The sequence below is a fragment of the Tachyglossus aculeatus genome, chromosome 9 (genome assembly GCF_015852505.1).
Source record: "Tachyglossus aculeatus isolate mTacAcu1 chromosome 9, mTacAcu1.pri, whole genome shotgun sequence".
Classification (NCBI taxonomy): Eukaryota; Metazoa; Chordata; class Mammalia; order Monotremata; family Tachyglossidae; genus Tachyglossus; species Tachyglossus aculeatus.
Genome location: NC_052074.1, coordinates 49,357,261 through 49,375,301, shown reverse-complemented (window position 1 = coordinate 49,375,301; position 18,041 = coordinate 49,357,261). Strand labels below are relative to the sequence as shown.

General features: G+C 38.3%; 1 protein-coding gene across 2 annotated transcripts in view; it reads left to right on the top strand.

Moving 5' to 3' along the window:
- The first annotated feature begins 3,853 nt into the window (after positions 1-3,853).
- The window catches only part of LOC119932399 (fibroblast activation protein alpha), a 59,610-nt gene continuing 45,422 nt past the window's right edge, over positions 3,854-18,041 (top strand). The window contains exons 1-4 of one of the 2 annotated variants that reach the window (XM_038751552.1): positions 3,854-3,944; positions 13,925-14,020; positions 15,990-16,084; positions 16,180-16,254. In XM_038751552.1, coding sequence (XP_038607480.1) covers positions 3,854-3,944; positions 13,925-14,020; positions 15,990-16,084; positions 16,180-16,254 — 357 coding nt within the window. The remainder of the gene's footprint in view (positions 3,945-13,924; positions 14,021-15,989; positions 16,085-16,179; positions 16,255-18,041) is intronic. The other variant, XM_038751553.1, reaches the window with a different exon arrangement.

Here is an 18,041-nt window from a genome sequence, read left to right as displayed (position 1 = left end):
AGAGGGTGGTCAGCCAAGAACCCAATTAGCATTGACTGGATCATATTCTGATTAAAATCTCATATCAAATGCAATATCTAAGGAAATCAAAACTAAAGTAGATCTACTTCTCACTTTACTAATCCACAATTCTGATAATTCTCACAAAGTACTTGGTAATCTATCCTCATGTCTTAGGAAAAAATTGAATAGCCGGAGCCAGTTCTCCAATTACTAATTCCAAACTCTTAAAAAACAAACTAAGAGCACAGTTTGAAAGGTGATATGATGTCCCTGCATGATAAATCGAACCACCCAACCACTTTTGTCCAAGTGCTGAAAGTAGTTTTATGATTGGCCGTCAGTGAATCTTATGTTTTCCTAAGTCCTCTGAAGTGGACACTGATGAACATTACCCCACTTTGTGTGCTCTGTGGGCATCCAGCGGGTTCTGGATCTTCAACAGTTGTCCAGATCTGCTCCTGCGTCAGCTTTCCATATTTCCTTCCACACTCCCTCTAGAGTTCTTCCTTGCTCTATTTCCAACCCTTCCTCTCCCATCTTTATGTATCGTCTCTAAAAGGGGCAAATCAAAAGTGGGCACAGCATTTCAACAAACTCCTGATCTTTCCAAGTGGGTGGAAGGATTACTTTCCAAGCAGCTCGTGTTATTTTTAAGCTTATTCCGATGAAGCTGTTTCCTATACTGCTGAGTCTCGGGCTGTACGTCATCCCAGAATTCAGACCTGTGTTCACATCCAGCTTTCAGAGCTGGCAGTTAATTTTCTTCCCAGAATGAAAACGTCCTCTTTTGCTGTGCCCTGGGACATTCCGTGCTGCTGTCTCGGAATAAATATAGGTTGCTAGTGCTCCGTAGCTAAATAATCCTATTTAAGGAATCTCTGTTCCCTCTGTTTCAACTTCTCTGCAACGTATAAAACAGTTCCATAAGTCTTCTTTCAGCTTTAACATCCAAGTTCCATATTGTGGTTAGAAAATTTTGTCAATTTTGTTAGGGGGATCAAAGTTAACTAATGAAAGCTAATAATCGCTGCTGAAATATAGGAAGCTGTAAACAATGTGTGCGGTAGGTCCAGTTTGACAAGAGGAGAGCTGGTGGACATAAATTTGATAATCCCCTTCTTCGTGAGCCATTTCTAGGGAGATTTTTAACCTTTGAGTTTCAAAACAATATAGAGGAGCCATTTCCTTACAAGAGATGTCCTGAAGCCACCGGTTCTTCCCTTAAGTTCCTTCTCTGAGCCATGTTTGCTAGTGAAATGAATGAGGCTATAAAACTGCATTAAAGTAGAAACTGCTTTCATCATGAAAGGACAATGAATTATCACCATCTAATTATGCAACTTATTTGGAGGTTAAGTATTAATTAAAAACTTGAAAGATTTTTACTGCACTGTTTCCCCTTATATATGCTACTTGCATCCTTCAGAATGATGTACTCTCTAAGTGTCTCAGTTGAACAATTGTAGATATCTTAAATATTAAGAGCAAACAGATCCAAGAGATTTGATATGCTTTAAAACGTAATTTTGAGATGGAATCGACATGGGAGATTTTGTTTTTGACTTGAATTCTGGCTGTGGATCCAGTTCTGAAACTACAACTCAGGTAAGAGACACCCTGAACATGGCCTTTTCATATCTCAAAAGGTTTAAAACTCTTCAAGTGTGTCTCTAATAATGGACTACCTTAAGTATTTCCTCGTAGACTAAATCTTCCTTCCTTGAGAAATAATGTCAAACAAGGCATTTTCTTTTCTATAAAAATGGTACAATTTCCTTGAAAATGAAAATGTCAGCAAGTGAAGTCATGGTTCGAATATCCTGGCCTCTTCCTTTTAGCTACTCCCTACTACCAAGTGAACTTGATCCCCAGTAAAATCACCTCTCAATACTGCAAGTTCAATTTCTCAGTAAGAGTTCAAATATTGTCGAAATCCCCACCTTTCTCCTCAAAAAACATCCATTCTGGGGTCACTGGCCTGGTTCAACCCAAGCTCAAAACTTTCCAAACCCCCTGCTTATTTTTTCTTTCTCTCATCCTTGGGGTGCTTGGAGCTGCAGGAGGGTGGAACACCAAACTCACTCACATCATCTTTGAATAAGTCCCAGTAGGTTGAGGCAATAGGCTTGAGCGATCCCAAATGCGGGAGCCAGAGGCCAAGAAGACACGAGTGGTTTTTTCCCTGGAATTTCTAGGTATTCAAGATGTCACATGGAAGAAAAAAATTCTCTACCTTCTGTCATCTGGGAGAGGGCAGTGAGCAAATAGTTTTATTCCGAGATCCCTTCATAGCCTGAGGCCCCAGGCTTCCTAACGTTCTCTAGTAGACAGAGTCAGCTTCAACAAGTCCATGAAGCTGCATCTCTGGTTAGAAAATCCCTCATGACTTTCTTCTTCCTCTTGTTCCCCGTGGAGAAAAACTCTGGTGGCACCCAGAGCCCTGGTTCAGTGCAAACAGTAGAAACTTTGTGGATGAAATGAGCATACTGAGCACCCTGATTTTCTCGCCCCTCTGAGGCCTCTCATTCTCAAAACTCTTATCTCGAAGCCCTTTTTATCTCAGAGAAAGAAGAATTTAAAGTATGATACAGAGTCTGATTTTAACTAACCGATCTCCCCCACTGTTTAGAACACTCATCTTGGAAGATGCCTTTCCAGAGGAGAGGAATTACAACTTTTGCAACAACCACTCCCCCTGGGCAAGTGATCTGTTGGTCAGCTATTCATACGGATCTGAGTCCTCAGCCACATGTTCATTCCAACCGGAGTCACGCCAACCTCCAAAAATCCCCTTTGTCAACAAACTAAAGCACCATTAGATTACCAAATCTGAATTTGAATTTCCAATGTTTGCTTTTGATCCTGATTTATAAAGAGTGTTGTAAATGCATATGGAGTGGTAAGTGGGGAAATTGTGCCATATGAAAAACAGAAGCTTGTCTCCAAGCGTCTTGTAATCTTCCCCCAAGAAGACGAAAGTTGAGTGAAATGTGGTAGTTTAATTTCTCAGCCATCTCGATGAGCCTTCTTTTCCTTCTTCTGCTGAAACTTGGCCATGGGACATCTGTATATGGGAAGGAATACTTAACTTTTTCATTAATTCTTCATTTGGTTGGGAATAGAAAGAAGGTTATTCTAAACCTCAAGGCTTGCCAAAATATACTGCAAGTGATTTCTAGAGGAAAATGGAACATTAACCTGAACTTGTAAAAACTATATGTCAACTTATGCAGATGTTGTGGTACAATTTACAAGGATAGGGAGGTTTTGCAGCCTCTATTGAACCATCCACGGTTCATTTCAGGGCCAAGAACGCCTCCAAAATCTGTTTCTAATTTTACAGAAATCCTTTGAAATTTGGCCCGGTTTGAAAAAAAGGACGTGGAAAAAAAAACCCCCTGTCTTAGGTCCGGCCTCCAACTGTGAAAGCAGACTGCTTCTTTTCAACTGCTCACACTGATCTAGTGAACCATACTCTGAAGAGAGACTTCTCCTTTCTTCAAAAGCACATCTGGAAACATGAAGGTCTGTATCTGAAACTTGGAGTAAGGGTCTCTTAGAAAGGGAACAGCATCTTGGAGGATTTTTCAGTTGTTTAGATGGCGGGGTCCCGTTCAATAAACGTTTATTTGTCTGGGTTGGGGGGAAAGGGTAGAGTGTTACCATCGTAAATGTAGTGTAAGAAACATTTATACTTGCCGAGTTGGAAGGATTCCAGCAATTAGAGTCTGATCCGTGAAAGATGATCACCGTGCGCTTTGTGAGGTGGGAGGGGGAGGATTTAAGTTGTAAGCAGAACCTACCTTTGCTCCTATTTAGTCAACATTGTAAACATAACTAATTTTCTCTGATGCAGACCTGGCTAAAAATTATATTTGGTGTGATCACCTGTGTTCTACTTGCCTTATTAGTAGTGTGCATTGTTTTACGTCCATTAAGAGGTAAGTCTATTTTATCACTTCTTTTATCTATCCAGAATGTCCGGGAAAATGTGACCTTTCTCTCCCTGTTCAAAAATGACCTAAAGTCTCCTAAAATGGAATTTATGAAATCTTAGCCTGTCTGTCCAATCAAGGTTCTTAAAAAAATTGGTAAGACTGGCTTGATATCCTGAAGAAATGAAGACACCAACTGAGACAGATGCAGAAGGTTCTTTTAAGTAGGAAAAATACCTCTGCATTTATTTTGAGGGGTAAAGAGTAATGACCTTTAAGAGTTTTTTTCCTACTTTATCACTTGTGCTCTCTATGATGTAAAGCTAAGGTGAAGGAGTGGCAGTTCTTCAATTGGGTTGTGCAGAGTGGGGGTAGTCCACTGACCTAGCAGCTCTCAAGTGTGTGCTTTTGAAGAGAAGGGGAGAAAGCAGAGTCATTTCTTCCCACTGCCCTGCAGTCTTCCTGACACCTGGATCCTGAGCTGCCCTATTTGGAGAGCAGTAGAAGCAGTTCCAGTCTGATCCCCATGCCCTGGATATGGAGAAACCTGCAAGCACAAACAGGCTGTTCTACTGCCACCAGTGGATCCAGGCTAAACTCAGGAAGGATTAGTGTTTTCTAAAAAAAAAACAAGAAACACCTGTATATACTTTGCTCTTCTTGGTTCTGTCCATGCATACCCTCACCAGCCCTCTCATCCCTTCTCTAGGAAGCTCGGGACCTGAGACTCTTTTTATCCAGGGAGCAGAGTCACAGCCAACCTGAACTTCCAATGCACTTTTTCCCCTCCCTTTTATCTAACCCCTCATCCCCTGGCTCAGTGGATCACTGAAGCAATCAATTGATCAATGGTATTTATTGAGCATTTGCTATGTGCAGAGCACTGTACTGAATGGTTGAAAAACTACATTAGAGGTGTAGGCAGGATCTCAGATTATCGGGAGCTTAGGTGGATGAGAACACCGAGTGCTTGTGTGTACCTTTGTGGAAAGGGAGGGGTGTAAGGTTTTTGTTTTGTTTTGATTTTTTAATGGTATGTTTTAACCATTTACTAAGTGTCAGGTACTGTACTAAGTGTTGGGGTAGACACAAGCTAATTAGGTTGGACACAGTCTATGTCCCACACAGGGCTCACTATCTTAATCCCCATTTTACAAACTGAGGCATAGAGAATAATAATGATGGCATTTGTTAAGCGCTTACTATGTGCAAAGCACTGTTCTAAGAGCTGGAAGTTAAGAGACTTATCCAAAGTCACACAACGAACAAGTGATGGAGCCAGAATTGAAACCCAAGTCCCTCTGACTCCCAGGGACTTGATGGAAAAGGAGAAGCAGCTTGAGAAACTCTGTGCAGAAGAGGGATAAGTGGTGGGAATGTGTGTTTCAAGAGGGGAGGGGACACGGTCTGCCAGATTCTGGACATACAATGGGGAATCTCTTGGTGGCTGAGATAAGTTGATCTCTTTTTATGTAGGTGAGATTGAAATATTTAGGCTTTTAAGGAGCAAGACTTCGGCTCATTTGGATTGAAAAAGTTCAGATAAACTTGAACTGTAACAACTCTACTGCCATTGTTCATTTAAAACCATTAGCTCCAGGCTCCTGTTGTTCTTTACAAAGATTGGAGGTTGAACTGTTAGCAAATCCAAGCACTAGGAGATAACCACCTAGTGAGGGCAAAGGAAACAATGGTGTCTAGGTAATCAATAAATAAATCAATCAGTGATACTTATTGAGTGCTTACCATGTGCAGAGTGTTGTACTAAAATGCTTGGAAGAGTACAATACAATATAGTTGGTAGACATCCATAAATATGTCAGGGAGGCCAAGAACCCAGAAAAGAGTATGAATTCATAATTCTATATAGTTCTTTCTTGGAAAATATAAGCTTTGCACTACTATTTGGGTTGGGTGGGTTTAGATGATTCAGGTTGAAAATATCCTAGATATTTGTGTGGAAGGAATGATTCCTGTTGTCTTGGGAATTTGCATCATCAGACTAGAGGAGAAAATATCTCACGCAAATAAGTAGCTCACTATTTTGGAATTATCAGCTGACAATGACCTCTTTTGTTCCTAAAGCCCCTCCGTGAGCAGGACTGTCTCCTGACATAAATCTTAAAGGACTTTCCCAGGCTTCCAGAAGAAAAAAGACTATCAAAGGGATGAAGTATTAGTAGCAGAGCCCTTCCTTGTTCAGAACGGTTCTGGCAGCAAAATGAAGAATATACTAGAGAGGGGAGAGAATGGAGGCAGGGAAACTGTTTCAGTAGTCAAACTGGGAAATGATGAGCTCCCGGACCAGGATGGAGACTGATCGGAAGAAGGGGAAGGGATGGGTCTGGGGAAGGTTGCAGAGGAAACACTGACTGAATTTAACAACAGACTGAATATAAAAGTTGAAGGAGAACAGAGTCAAGAATAACACAAAGGTTGCTTGCTTGAGAGGCAGAGAGAATGGTTGTGATGTTGACTGTGATGGGAAAATTAAGGTGGAGAAGTAGAATTGGGAGGGATTATGAAGAATTCAGTTTTAGACATATTGAGCTTGAGATGGCATGGGGCACAGCTTTTGCAAAGAAACACCAGTTTCCCAGAATCAATACTGACTCAGTTCCCTCTTCTAACTACAAAATGCAATCAACGAGTTTCTCCTATTAAAACATTTTCAGAATATAGGAGATAAAGTTCCACCAAAATGTAAAACCCTGTATAGTGCTATCTAAAAAAGTTTCATAAGGAAGTAACTCTGCATTGTGTTGAATAGTAACTCATAGGAAGCCTCCCTTCTGCCCCTGAGCTTGGCAGTGGCCATGTTGATTGTCAAGCTATGTTAGGAAGGATGTAACATTTCACTAACACTGTCTGTCATTAATATTCTCTCCTAGATTTGCATGACAGCTAACATACAAAGTCCTATTGTTAATCACAATTCTCTAAGTAGAGCTGATACCCCGGGGAAATGATTGTCAAATTCTTAGGATAACACCAAGACATTTACATTCCACCGAACATTTTAAATTAGAAGCTAAAAAATGTTCGTCCTGAGGCATAAAGTGAGACAAATTTTAAAGAGCTTTTTCAGAAGATTAACCAGTTTGAGTTAGATGCTTATTTGCTTAAATAATATTTTCTATAATCCATTTTTATAGTACATTTAAAAAAGCCCCAAACAGTCTCAATCAGTTGTGAATATCCAAGGTGTGTTTGTTCACAGGAAGATTGAAAGTAGCCTGGTCTAGTGGGAAGAGCATAACCCTGGGTGTCAGAGGATCTGTTCTCTTATCCCAGCTCTGCCACTTTCCTGCTGTGCTACCTTGGGCAAGTCATTTAACTTCTCTGTGCTTCAGTTCCCTCATCTACAAAATGGGCATTCAATAACTGCTCTCTCCCCTACTTTGACTGTGAGCCCCTTGTGGGACTTGATTATCTTGTATCTACCCCAGCACTTTGCACAGTGCTTGGCCTGTAGCTCTTAACAAGTATTAGTATTATTATTACTACTAATAAATATCATTGATCATTATTATTATTACTACTAATAATAATAATAATAATGATCAATGATATTTATTGAGCGCTTACTATGTGTAGAGCACTGTATGAAGCGCTTGGGAGACTACAATACAATTAGCAGACACATTCCCTGCCCATAACAAGTTTACAGTCTAGAGGAGGAGACAGACATTAACATGATTAAATAAGTAATTTATAACATATAGTTTAAAGATAAATACTTCAATGCTGTGGGATTGGGGTTGGGATAAATACTAAATGTCCAATGGTCACAGATCCAAGTGCATAGATGATGCAGAAGGGAGAGTGAACCGGGGAAAAGAAGGTTTAATCAGGGAAGGCCTCTTGGAGGAGATATGATATCATTATCATTGTTTTTGTTATTATCATAATTTGGGTGACTAGGCCTTTGGAATTCCATAAATAATAATTAAAGCTAATGTAGGGTTGAAGAGGTTGGATGTAAATAGTGATCATTTACAGAGAAGATGAGAGAACAGGTCTTTCAAGTTTAAAATGTATGCAGTTTTCAAGGTGTCTGAATTGCGAATCAAACTTTAAAGAGCATCTTAAGAGGTTTAGGCTTCTTTGCCTTTGGCAGGATACAACTTTTTATTGTTCAGAAAGGAGAAAGAAGATCTGAAAAGTTGATGGTCTTGGAAAGTTGATGGGTTATAAAGCAGTCCTATAATTGAGTGAAAATAAATCAAATTTGCAGTTTCTATTTCTCATAAAATACATGTGGGCTATAAAGGAAATGTAACTTGGCAAATTTATTTTGAGTTTTGCCAACCCCATATTATTATAAGAGTCCAAGTCTCCCAACATGGTGTAGGTTTACCTTTCTCTGATTTTCTGAGTGGAGTGTGCTATTACTTAGTCAAAATTGTCTGTAAGCAAAGATTCCTTTGGCAAGAAATCTTCATGAACTTATTAGATGTTGGAGGTTGAAGTCATAAGTAGAAAAATTACGATACAAATAAAGTTAAAATGACGCTTGAACTACAGGCTCAGTATAAGGAGCAAATATTCCTGAAATGGTGAATTCCCTGGAATCCTTGAATAATTTTATTTGGAAAATGAATAAGAAAGTTTTTGAATATAAAATTATAAATGATTTCCCTCTCTGATCCCATATTAACATTTTTACTTTAGAAATGTGCCAGCTGTAAATGTAATGAACAAGCTCTACTTTATCATACAGATGCCATACATAGCATACAAGTAACACTGGAATAAGAACTGATTTTTTATGTACTCCCAAATGTATGTACTAACCCATTGATAGCCACTGCCTGGACACCCCCAAAAAATTTTGTGGCCTAAACCATATGATACCAATGTTTTGATAAACAAAAACTTTGCTAAAGTCAAGATCTGTTCCACCATCCCTTCTCTTTGATCATCATGCCTTGAATAATGATCTAACAGAACTTAAACAGAATCCAAAATAAGATAAATATTAAATTTTATGAAAAGATAGGAACAAGGGCTCATAACTTGTTAGTGAATCATAGTTTTTATGTAAACTGCATCATAATTGAAGTCATTTTTGCTTTTTCACTCACATAAAAAGCAGGAAAACACAATTCATTAAAACACAGTTAATTAAAGTGTTTAAGTAGCTTTTGAGCAAACATGCAAGAGATGGGCCAACAAATTGTATATAAAGACACTAGTCGGAATTACGTGAAAACATAAGAATGTCAGATGTGTATGCATAAGACAAGGCTGTGCCTTTAAAATTAATGTGTAGCAATTGCAAATTGGGAGAATGAAAAATGTCAATGCCACGTATATAATTTCAGCACAATTAAAAGGCTGTAATTCAGCAGCAGAAAGCTATTAGTAAAGATAGAGATGGAACTCTTGTAAAAAAGACATTATATCTACATTAGAAATTGTATTCTCTGGTTTAGCACAAAATTATAATGCAAGTGAATTCATTGCTGAGATCAGAACTCCTTCGGCAGAGAAGTAATTTTCTAAATCTGGATATTTAAGCACAAAAAATTGCCTCCTAATTATCAATGGGTTTTTTCACAGGATGGTTCTAGTATCATTTCCCCTGTGGGTTTTTTCACAGGATGGTTCTAGTATCATTTCCCCTACTTAACTTCTGTGTGGCCTTGGGAAGTGACTTTACTTCTCTTTGACTCAGGTTCCTTACTTATAAAAAGGAGGTCCTTAGACTGTGAGCTCCATGTAGGAAGGGGACTAGGACCCTGGATTCTTCTCTCCCAGTTCCATTTTTTTGCTAGGCCATGATGCCTCCATGTGTTTCTTAATAACCCTAAGCCGGTCATTTTTCTGGATTACACCACCAAACATTCTTGTTTTTAGACTGTGAGCCCACTGTTGGGTAGGGACTGTCTCTATATGTTGCCAATTTGTACTTCCCAAGCGCTTAGTACAGTGCTCTGCACATAGTAAGCGCTCAATAAATACGATTGATTGATTGATTGCGTCTAGCTTGTGCCCTGCCTGGTACTGATATGAAACTGGATGCTTATGTGTCCTTTTTTAATTTTTGGCACCTAACTTCCCTCCACTGGAGCTCCGGCTGCTGAGTTCCACCCTAGTTCTTGTGGGCAGGGGACTCACCAGCGGACAGGAGTGACTGGTGGAAGAGGAATGTCATTTAGAATCCAGAAATTGAGTTCAAGGATTTCTAAAATATCAGTTGGTCAGGATCCAAGAATCCTCGGGTTTCCTGATGAAAAGTCTACTATAATCACAGCCATATTACAGGGAGTCAGTCAATCATATTTATTGAGCACTTATTGTGTGCAGAGCACTGAACGTACAAAGCACTTGGGAGAGTACAATATGAGTAGACAGTCCCTATCTGCCAGTTTGACCAGCAGAAACAGCCACTGCATTTCCAAAGTAAAACACTTTCTGAAGCCAGGCATCCATAATAGACACCTGATCAGTAGCTAGCATAAGCTTTTTGTTACAGACTGTAACAATAATTTCAGTAAGGTCGTTGTGAGCAGGAAATGTGTTTACCAACTCTGTTATATTGTACTCTTCCAAGAGTTTAGTACTGGGCACTGTACACAGTAAGTGCTCAATAAATACAATTGATATGATTGATGGATTATTGTTGTGAACCTGAATTTCTGTTCTTCTCTCTGGCTTTTTTTTTTTTGAAGTTAAGCATTCTACCAATGATTTTTCAATCACATCCATCCTTTCATAACCTGTGAAAAGTAAACTTATTCTTGACTTCAAGATGGAAATATAGGACACACTTTTGTTCTTCCTAAAAGAAACGTGGCTTCCTCTAGACTATACGTGTCAGCTTGATTGTTGACGTGTCCTTTGTTCAAATTAATGCAACAAAGAGCTGTCAAAATAAATAAAAATGGGTATCTGTTGGTGATACATATTTATGTCATGGCACATATTAAGCTGGTTATAAACTAGTAACATTATCCTAAAGGTCTTTAAAGTTAATTCCTCTTGTTCTTGATATTTTTTAATAATTCTCACAGTCAAAAATTGCAGAAATAATGAATGATATTTTGATCAACTTGAACATTTTCATATGAAAAGCTCAGAACACAATAAAAAAATCCAAAAATCATCACCAGAGTGGAAAAGGGAAATGAAAAGACAATTTTAAACTTTTCTGCAATTAAACATTACTAGAGAAGCAGTGTAGCCTAGTGGAAAAAGCACAAGCTTGGAAGTCAAAAGTCATGGGTTCTAATCCCAGCTCCACCACTTACCAGCTGTGTAACTTTGGGCAATTCACTTAATTTATCTGTGCCTCAGTTACCTCAGCTATAAAATGGGGATTAAGAGTGTGAGCCCCATGTGGGACAACATGATTACCTTGTATCTACCTCAGTGCTTACAACAGTGCTTGGCACATAGTAAACACTTAACAAATACCATCATTATTAGTATTATTACTCCCCCAATATCACTTTCTTAATCTTAACCTTTAACCTTTATATTCTCAATAATGCCCGATCATGAATTTTAAATTTTCATCATATGTGGTGTTTCTCATCCCACAATTTATTAAACTGTTTTATATAATGCCAAGCCATCAGAGAATTCATTAGTATTGTGCAAATCATTGCCACATTCCAGGTAGATGCAAAATTCTCCATTCAATGGAATTTTAAAAAAAGTATCCAAATAAGAATAAGCTAATTTGCCTACTGGATATTTATCTACATTTTCCACTTCATATGGACATGAACAGACTTGTATGATGCATAGAGTAAAAATTAATTGTCATCATGGATTGCTCAATGAAGCAGATTGCAATTAAAGGAAGTAGGGTGTAAAAATACTTTGAAATTAAGGAATGTTGCACAAAATCATTTTGTATACCTAATAAAGATTCAGGTCAGGCTTTTTTAAATAGAAACCTTTAAATGTATCTTGAAAGGCAAATCATTTTGACTCCCAATTATCCTTGATGTTCCTGTAATTAATCTTGCAGCCAATTACAAGGGATTCTTGAGAGATCTCAGAAGAATGGAAAAGGTAAAATCTATGCATTCTGAGCTGGTTTCAAACGAATGGTTTATTATGGGTGGAATGTGGTATATGGAATTGTTATCTATTTGGTATTCAACACTAGTTAAATAAAAGAGCTCTTACAGAAAATGCTCACGTCGAAAAGCATTTAGTAATTTAAGGATTGCCTTTATATTTAGCATATTTTCAAGACTTCAAATTTATTGATGAATTTTTATACCTGAAAAAGATCTCAGCATATGAAAAGGTGATTTTTTTGGAAAATCATTGACCATTAGTGTCAATATTATGGCATTTAAAGTGAATGTACAGAAGATTTGACTTTCAGCAGCTGCCTTGTTGTTTTTCTGAACAACGCGGCTTTACGCATGAGCACACCACACACATACATACACCCTCTAATGCTTGCCTTATGTCATTCCCACCTCCACAGACCAACAGTTCCCAAAGAAGACACCCTAGCAGTGAAAGCAGTGTGTATATGTGCGAATTATTTAAATACTTTTATTCACCAATTTTAAAATTATAACATTTCAGATATGATTTTAGTCTCTCTGAAATCTTTACTTGATTTCCAGGGGCCACAGGACCCTATTTTGAAAAATACTGAAGTAAATCAACCAGTCATTCACTTATCCAATCATTCAATTAATCAGTAGTATTTATTAAGTACCTACTGTGTGCAGAACTTGCTATTAAGAACCTGGGAGAGGATGATGGAGAACATAGCCAAATTTTGATCCAACAGGTCAGAAATGAGATGGAAGAAAAAGGCTGATTTTATGGCTAGAAAAGAAAAAAAAAAGCTGGCAAAGCTGCTTCCTTTTCCACAGTCCAAAGTTATTGAAAGCCTACTATCTAGAAACAGAGGGTCTTCATTCAGTTAGCCTGATTCTTGTCAGATTCTTAATTGGGCTGAGATATTTCCAACCCATAAGACATAAAATATGATTGATTGAATTGGATTGTCTTGAAGAACTTGAGACAGATTTATTTCATTGTGGTTGATGGTTTCAGCAGAGTCTCCATAGTAAAATTGTGCATTGGGAAGTTCTAAGAGAAATGGATCACCTCGCTGATCTGTAGAAGTGTGTAAATATTCTTTCCTGTTTCACTTTTAATTTATGAAAATCTCTTGATGTTATCAAGTTATACTAATTAACTTACTTCTGGGGACTTATTTTGAGGATTGATATGATATGCACTGCTGTAAATGTTTAGCGCTTAGAACAGTGCTTTGCACATAGTAAGTGCTTAATAAATGCTATCATTATTAGTATTATAAATTCACCATTTGGATTGCTATTAGTACAATACAAAAGGAAGAGGAAGGGGGTGGAGAAAGGGGGAGTTTTAGGATTAAGGTTAGGATTAGGAAGTAGGAGAGATGAAAAGGGGGGAAGAGGGAGAGGGAGAGGGAGAGGGAGAGGGAGAGGGAGAGGGAGAGGGAGAGGGAGAGAGAGAGAGAGAGAGAGAGAGAGAGAGAGAGAGAGAGAGAGAGAGAGAGAGAGAGAGAGAGAGAGAGAGAGAGAGAGAGAGAGAGAGAGAGAGAGAGAGAGAGAGAGAGAGAGAGAGAGAGAGAGAGAGAGATTGATTGACCCAAAAGCAGCGTGGCTCAGTGGAAAGAGCACAGGCTTTGGAGTCAGAGGTCATGGGTTCAAATCCCAGCTCCACCACTTGTCAGCTGTGTGACTTTGGGCAAGTCACTTCACTTCCCTGTGCCTCAGTTACCTCATCTGTAAAATAGGGATTAAGACTGTGAGCCCCATGTGGGACAACCTGATCACCTTGTAACCTCCCCAGCGCTTAGAACGGTGCTTTGCACATAGTAAGTGCTTAATAAATGACATTATTATTATTATTAAAAGAAAAGCCAAGGAAATGTTTGAAATATAATTATTATTTAGTTATCTTAATTAATTTATATGTTAATGCTGTTTGTTCATGTTTTTCTTTTTGTAAAGCTCAAAACTCAGAAGGAAATACAAGAGCACTCACATTAAAGGACATTTTGAATGGAACTTTTTATTACAAAACATTTTTTCCAGGTTGGATTTCAGGCAAGTTCAAATGTTTTCCATTTTTGAACGGGTATTCTTATGGGTTTTTGACCCAAAAGGAAAAGATATGCAATGTTAGGTCCTTAACATGTGTTTTGAATGCAAAGAGGGCACAGTATTCTTCTATGCGTCCTTTGATTACTCTGTCAAAGAGAGTGCTCCAAGCTGAACAAATGCATTTGTCTAAGTAGGCATTGCTAATGTTGTTATATTCTTATTTAGTTATACAACAAGTGACTTGCTGCACATGGGAGAATGGAGCTCCTGAGATGCATTCATCCTTGCTCTGGCTGAAACTCTAAGTGGAGTAGGAACAACCAAAATTCAAAATGCTTTTTCCCTTCCCCACACCCATGTAGCTTCTTGGTCTACGAAGGTCTCAGGAAATTGTTTGGAACCACAGTAGAGTTAATGAGTCAATCATATTTAATGAGCACTTACTTTGTGCAGAGCACTGTACTAAGTGCTTGGGAGAGCATAATATAACCATAAGCAGACATATTCCCTACCCACAACGAGCTTACAGTTTAGAAGGGAAGAAACAGTGAGAGCAGCAAAGTGTGTGGGTTGGGTTGTAATAGGACTGCCAGTCAATCAGTGTCAGTTGTATTTATTGAGTGCTTACTGTGTGCAGAGCACTGTACTAAGCATTCCCTGCCCACAACAAGCTTACAGTCTAGGGGGCGAGACAGACATTACTAGAAATATATTACAGATATGTACATAAGTGCTGAACATGTTCTAATACTTGTTTAATCCCAAAGACAAAATGTATGATGAAAGTTGCCCTTTAAACTGGCCTACATCACTACAGAGATTAGAAGAGAAGCCCTATGTTGCCGGACTTTGTGAAAGTGATTCTGAAATGCATTCAGGATGTTTTGGCGGAAAAAAAAAGTCCAAAGAACTTGAGTTAGTTAAAAAATAAGGGAACAGATCTACCAATAAAAGCATTTAATTATCCCCCTAAAAGACTCTGAAACAAACACTTGAATATTTCATACCGTGATTTGACACCACAGAAAAATAAGCTGAGTTTAGGCCTGAGTCTTTTGCCTGCTACCCAAAAATTCAAAGGATTAGTTTTTGAGTCACAGTTGGAGCTAAATCATCATACAAGATCATGCATATTGACATTATTTCTGCAGGCTCTGGGAATATATGTAAGTAAAGTTCAGGGTTGAAAAGTTTGGAAAGCCAAGTCTGAATATGAAAGTACACTGTTATTCACGAATATACATGGGTGCCTAAGTCCGGAAACAAATTTATTGTATAATACAAAATAGCTGAATAGTGTACAAATGACTTAGTAATATGACCACAGTTCCCAACAACCAAATATCCATTTCTATGCCTTTTTTTGAGAATCCATAGTCAAAGAACTGTAATATGCAACGTGCATTCTGAGTGAGGCTTTGGATGTCTTTGATTATCTCTTCCTAATACAAAGGCTTATGAAATTGCTCTTGGCAGTATCTACAGGTCCCATTTTGGTACTTAAATCTCAGAACTTTTAGCCAGTTGAGTTACAACTTATCCTGAGGGTTTATATGATTAAAATTATTGAATAAAATTTCTAATTCCAAATACATATGGCCATGTTCATATGTGGTCAAGAAATTAAGTTCCAAAGGTTGCCCACCTTTCAAAAAACTTTACTAGATCTCTTAGGCCTATAAAAAGTGTCCTACACATTAAATAAATAAATAGGATAATATTTCTTCCTCACATTAAATTTAGTCCTGAGCCTTTGGTATCTATAAAGCTTGAGGTAAAAAAAAAGGAAGGAAATGGCTTCTAGCTAGAGAAAAAAGAATGAAGAAGAATAGGCTGAGAGGTTGAGAAAAATGAAGAGTTTGCATTGTAGAATTTAGAGACAGAGAAAATTTTCTATCTAAAAATATGTATTAATAAGGGAGATTATGGTCAGTTGGATTGTATTCTAAAGTCTTTTTCTTTTTATTTAAAGGACATGAATATCTCCATCAATCTTTGGATGATAATGTCATACTTTACAATGTTGAAACAGGAGAAGCATCCATTCTCTTGAGTAACATCACCATGGTATATATCTACTGGTCCTGTTATTTAATAGTTACTGGAAGTACTCAAACCTATTTGCACGTACCAAATTCTAATCAAACTCTTTGTGATTTCAGAAACACGTGAATGCATCAAGTTATGCCTTATCACCAGATCGGCAATTTGTATTTCTAGAAAGTGATTATTCAAAGGTATTTTATTTTTGTTTAAATGAGCTAAGTACTTACCTGTCTGTTGTTTGACATACAGCATAGAGAATCATCCTCCTCTAGGCAAACATGTGGTCTTGCCTTCCACACACTTATTACAGTGCTCTGCACCACAGTAGACATTCAATAAACATCATTAAATTATTTATCTTGTTCCAATTAACTCAGGAAGTCAGTACTGCATTCAGAGCCATGAAAAATAATAATAATAATAACAATGGCATTTATTAAGCACTTACTATGTGCAAAGCACTGTTGTAAGTGCTGAAGCACTGTTCTAAGCGCTGAAAAATGGCAGATACTCTAAATGTTATGCGAATTATTATGAACCACTTTGTAGTCAGTTCATTCATTCATTCAGTTCTGTTTATTGAGCACTTACTGTGTGCAGAGCACTGTATCAAGTGCTTGGTAAAGTACAGTACAACAATAAACAGTGACATTCCCTGCCCACAACAAGCTTACAGGCTGGTGCAACCATTTAGCAAGGAATCTGAAGAGAGAAGCAGCTTGGCCTAGTGGAAAGAGTACAGGCTTGGGAATCAGAGGACCTGGGTTCTAATCTAAATTCTGCCACTTGTTTGCTGTGTGACCTTAGGCAAGTCACTTAACTTCTCTGTGCCTCTGTTACCTCATCTGGAAAAATGGGGATTCAATACCTGTTCTGCCTCCTACTTAGACTGTGAGCCCCATGTGGGACCTGATTATCTTGCATCTACCCCAGGGCTTAGTTCAGTGCTTAGCATATAGCACACACTTAACGAATACCCCAAACTACTATTATTATTTCTACTACTGTATAAGATTGCACTGGTGAAACCAGAGATGTTCATTGGTGACTTGGGATCGAATACCATCATAAATGTATGCAATTTAGGAAGCAAAGTGTCTGAATATATGAATAATGGGGATTTAGGAAACTGAAGCAAGAAGACTAGAGTTTCTTTAGGGAACATGCCAGACTAGTTTGACAACAACAATCTTCAGGCCAAATTGAAGGTGTCCTGAGCTATATGCTGTTGTCCAGTCTTTCTGGTTGTGATCTCCAGACACCAAACCCACCTTCTGAAGCAGTTCCTTCAGTATTACCTACATAACATAATCAGTATCCAAGAGCAAACTAGGACCGTAACGTGAACCTCGGATGAAGTCCACCTAATCTATCTCACCTCAACAGAGATTTGCTAAGTAGGGCATTTTTGAAGAATAAATACCCAAATAGCTGCTGAATGGTGAGCCCCCTCAAAAGTAAGCCCTGTGTGGGCAGGTATTGTCTTTCTTTACTCCTGAATTGTACTTTCCAGTGATGGGCACACAGTAAGCGCTCCATAAATAAGATTGAATGAATGAAAAGTGAGTAGTCGGGAGGTGGGAGCAGAGGAAACGCTTCAAGAGGATACGGGGAAGGTCAGCCTTAAAAAAATCCTGCACACCATATGTGTGCTTAATATAGAGTGCAGCATCCATTGATCTTCCTTCCACTGAAAGCTAGCTACTTGATTTCCCAGATGGACGGTGACTCACTGGTCTGAGTGAAGCCAGCAACCAAACAGAAGGGAGTTTGAGAACTTGGAGGAGCTCTTTTCCAAAATTTGAACACCAGTTGAGTAATATCACATAGCAAGTCCTGATACATATGCCAAATTGTGGCATCGTGTACTGCTTCCCATAGCAATAACTATAACAAACTATAACAATAGCATTCTTTTCAGTGGGAATGAATTGCATAATAAATATCATGGGATTGTCTAGAAATCTTAAATTTGCCT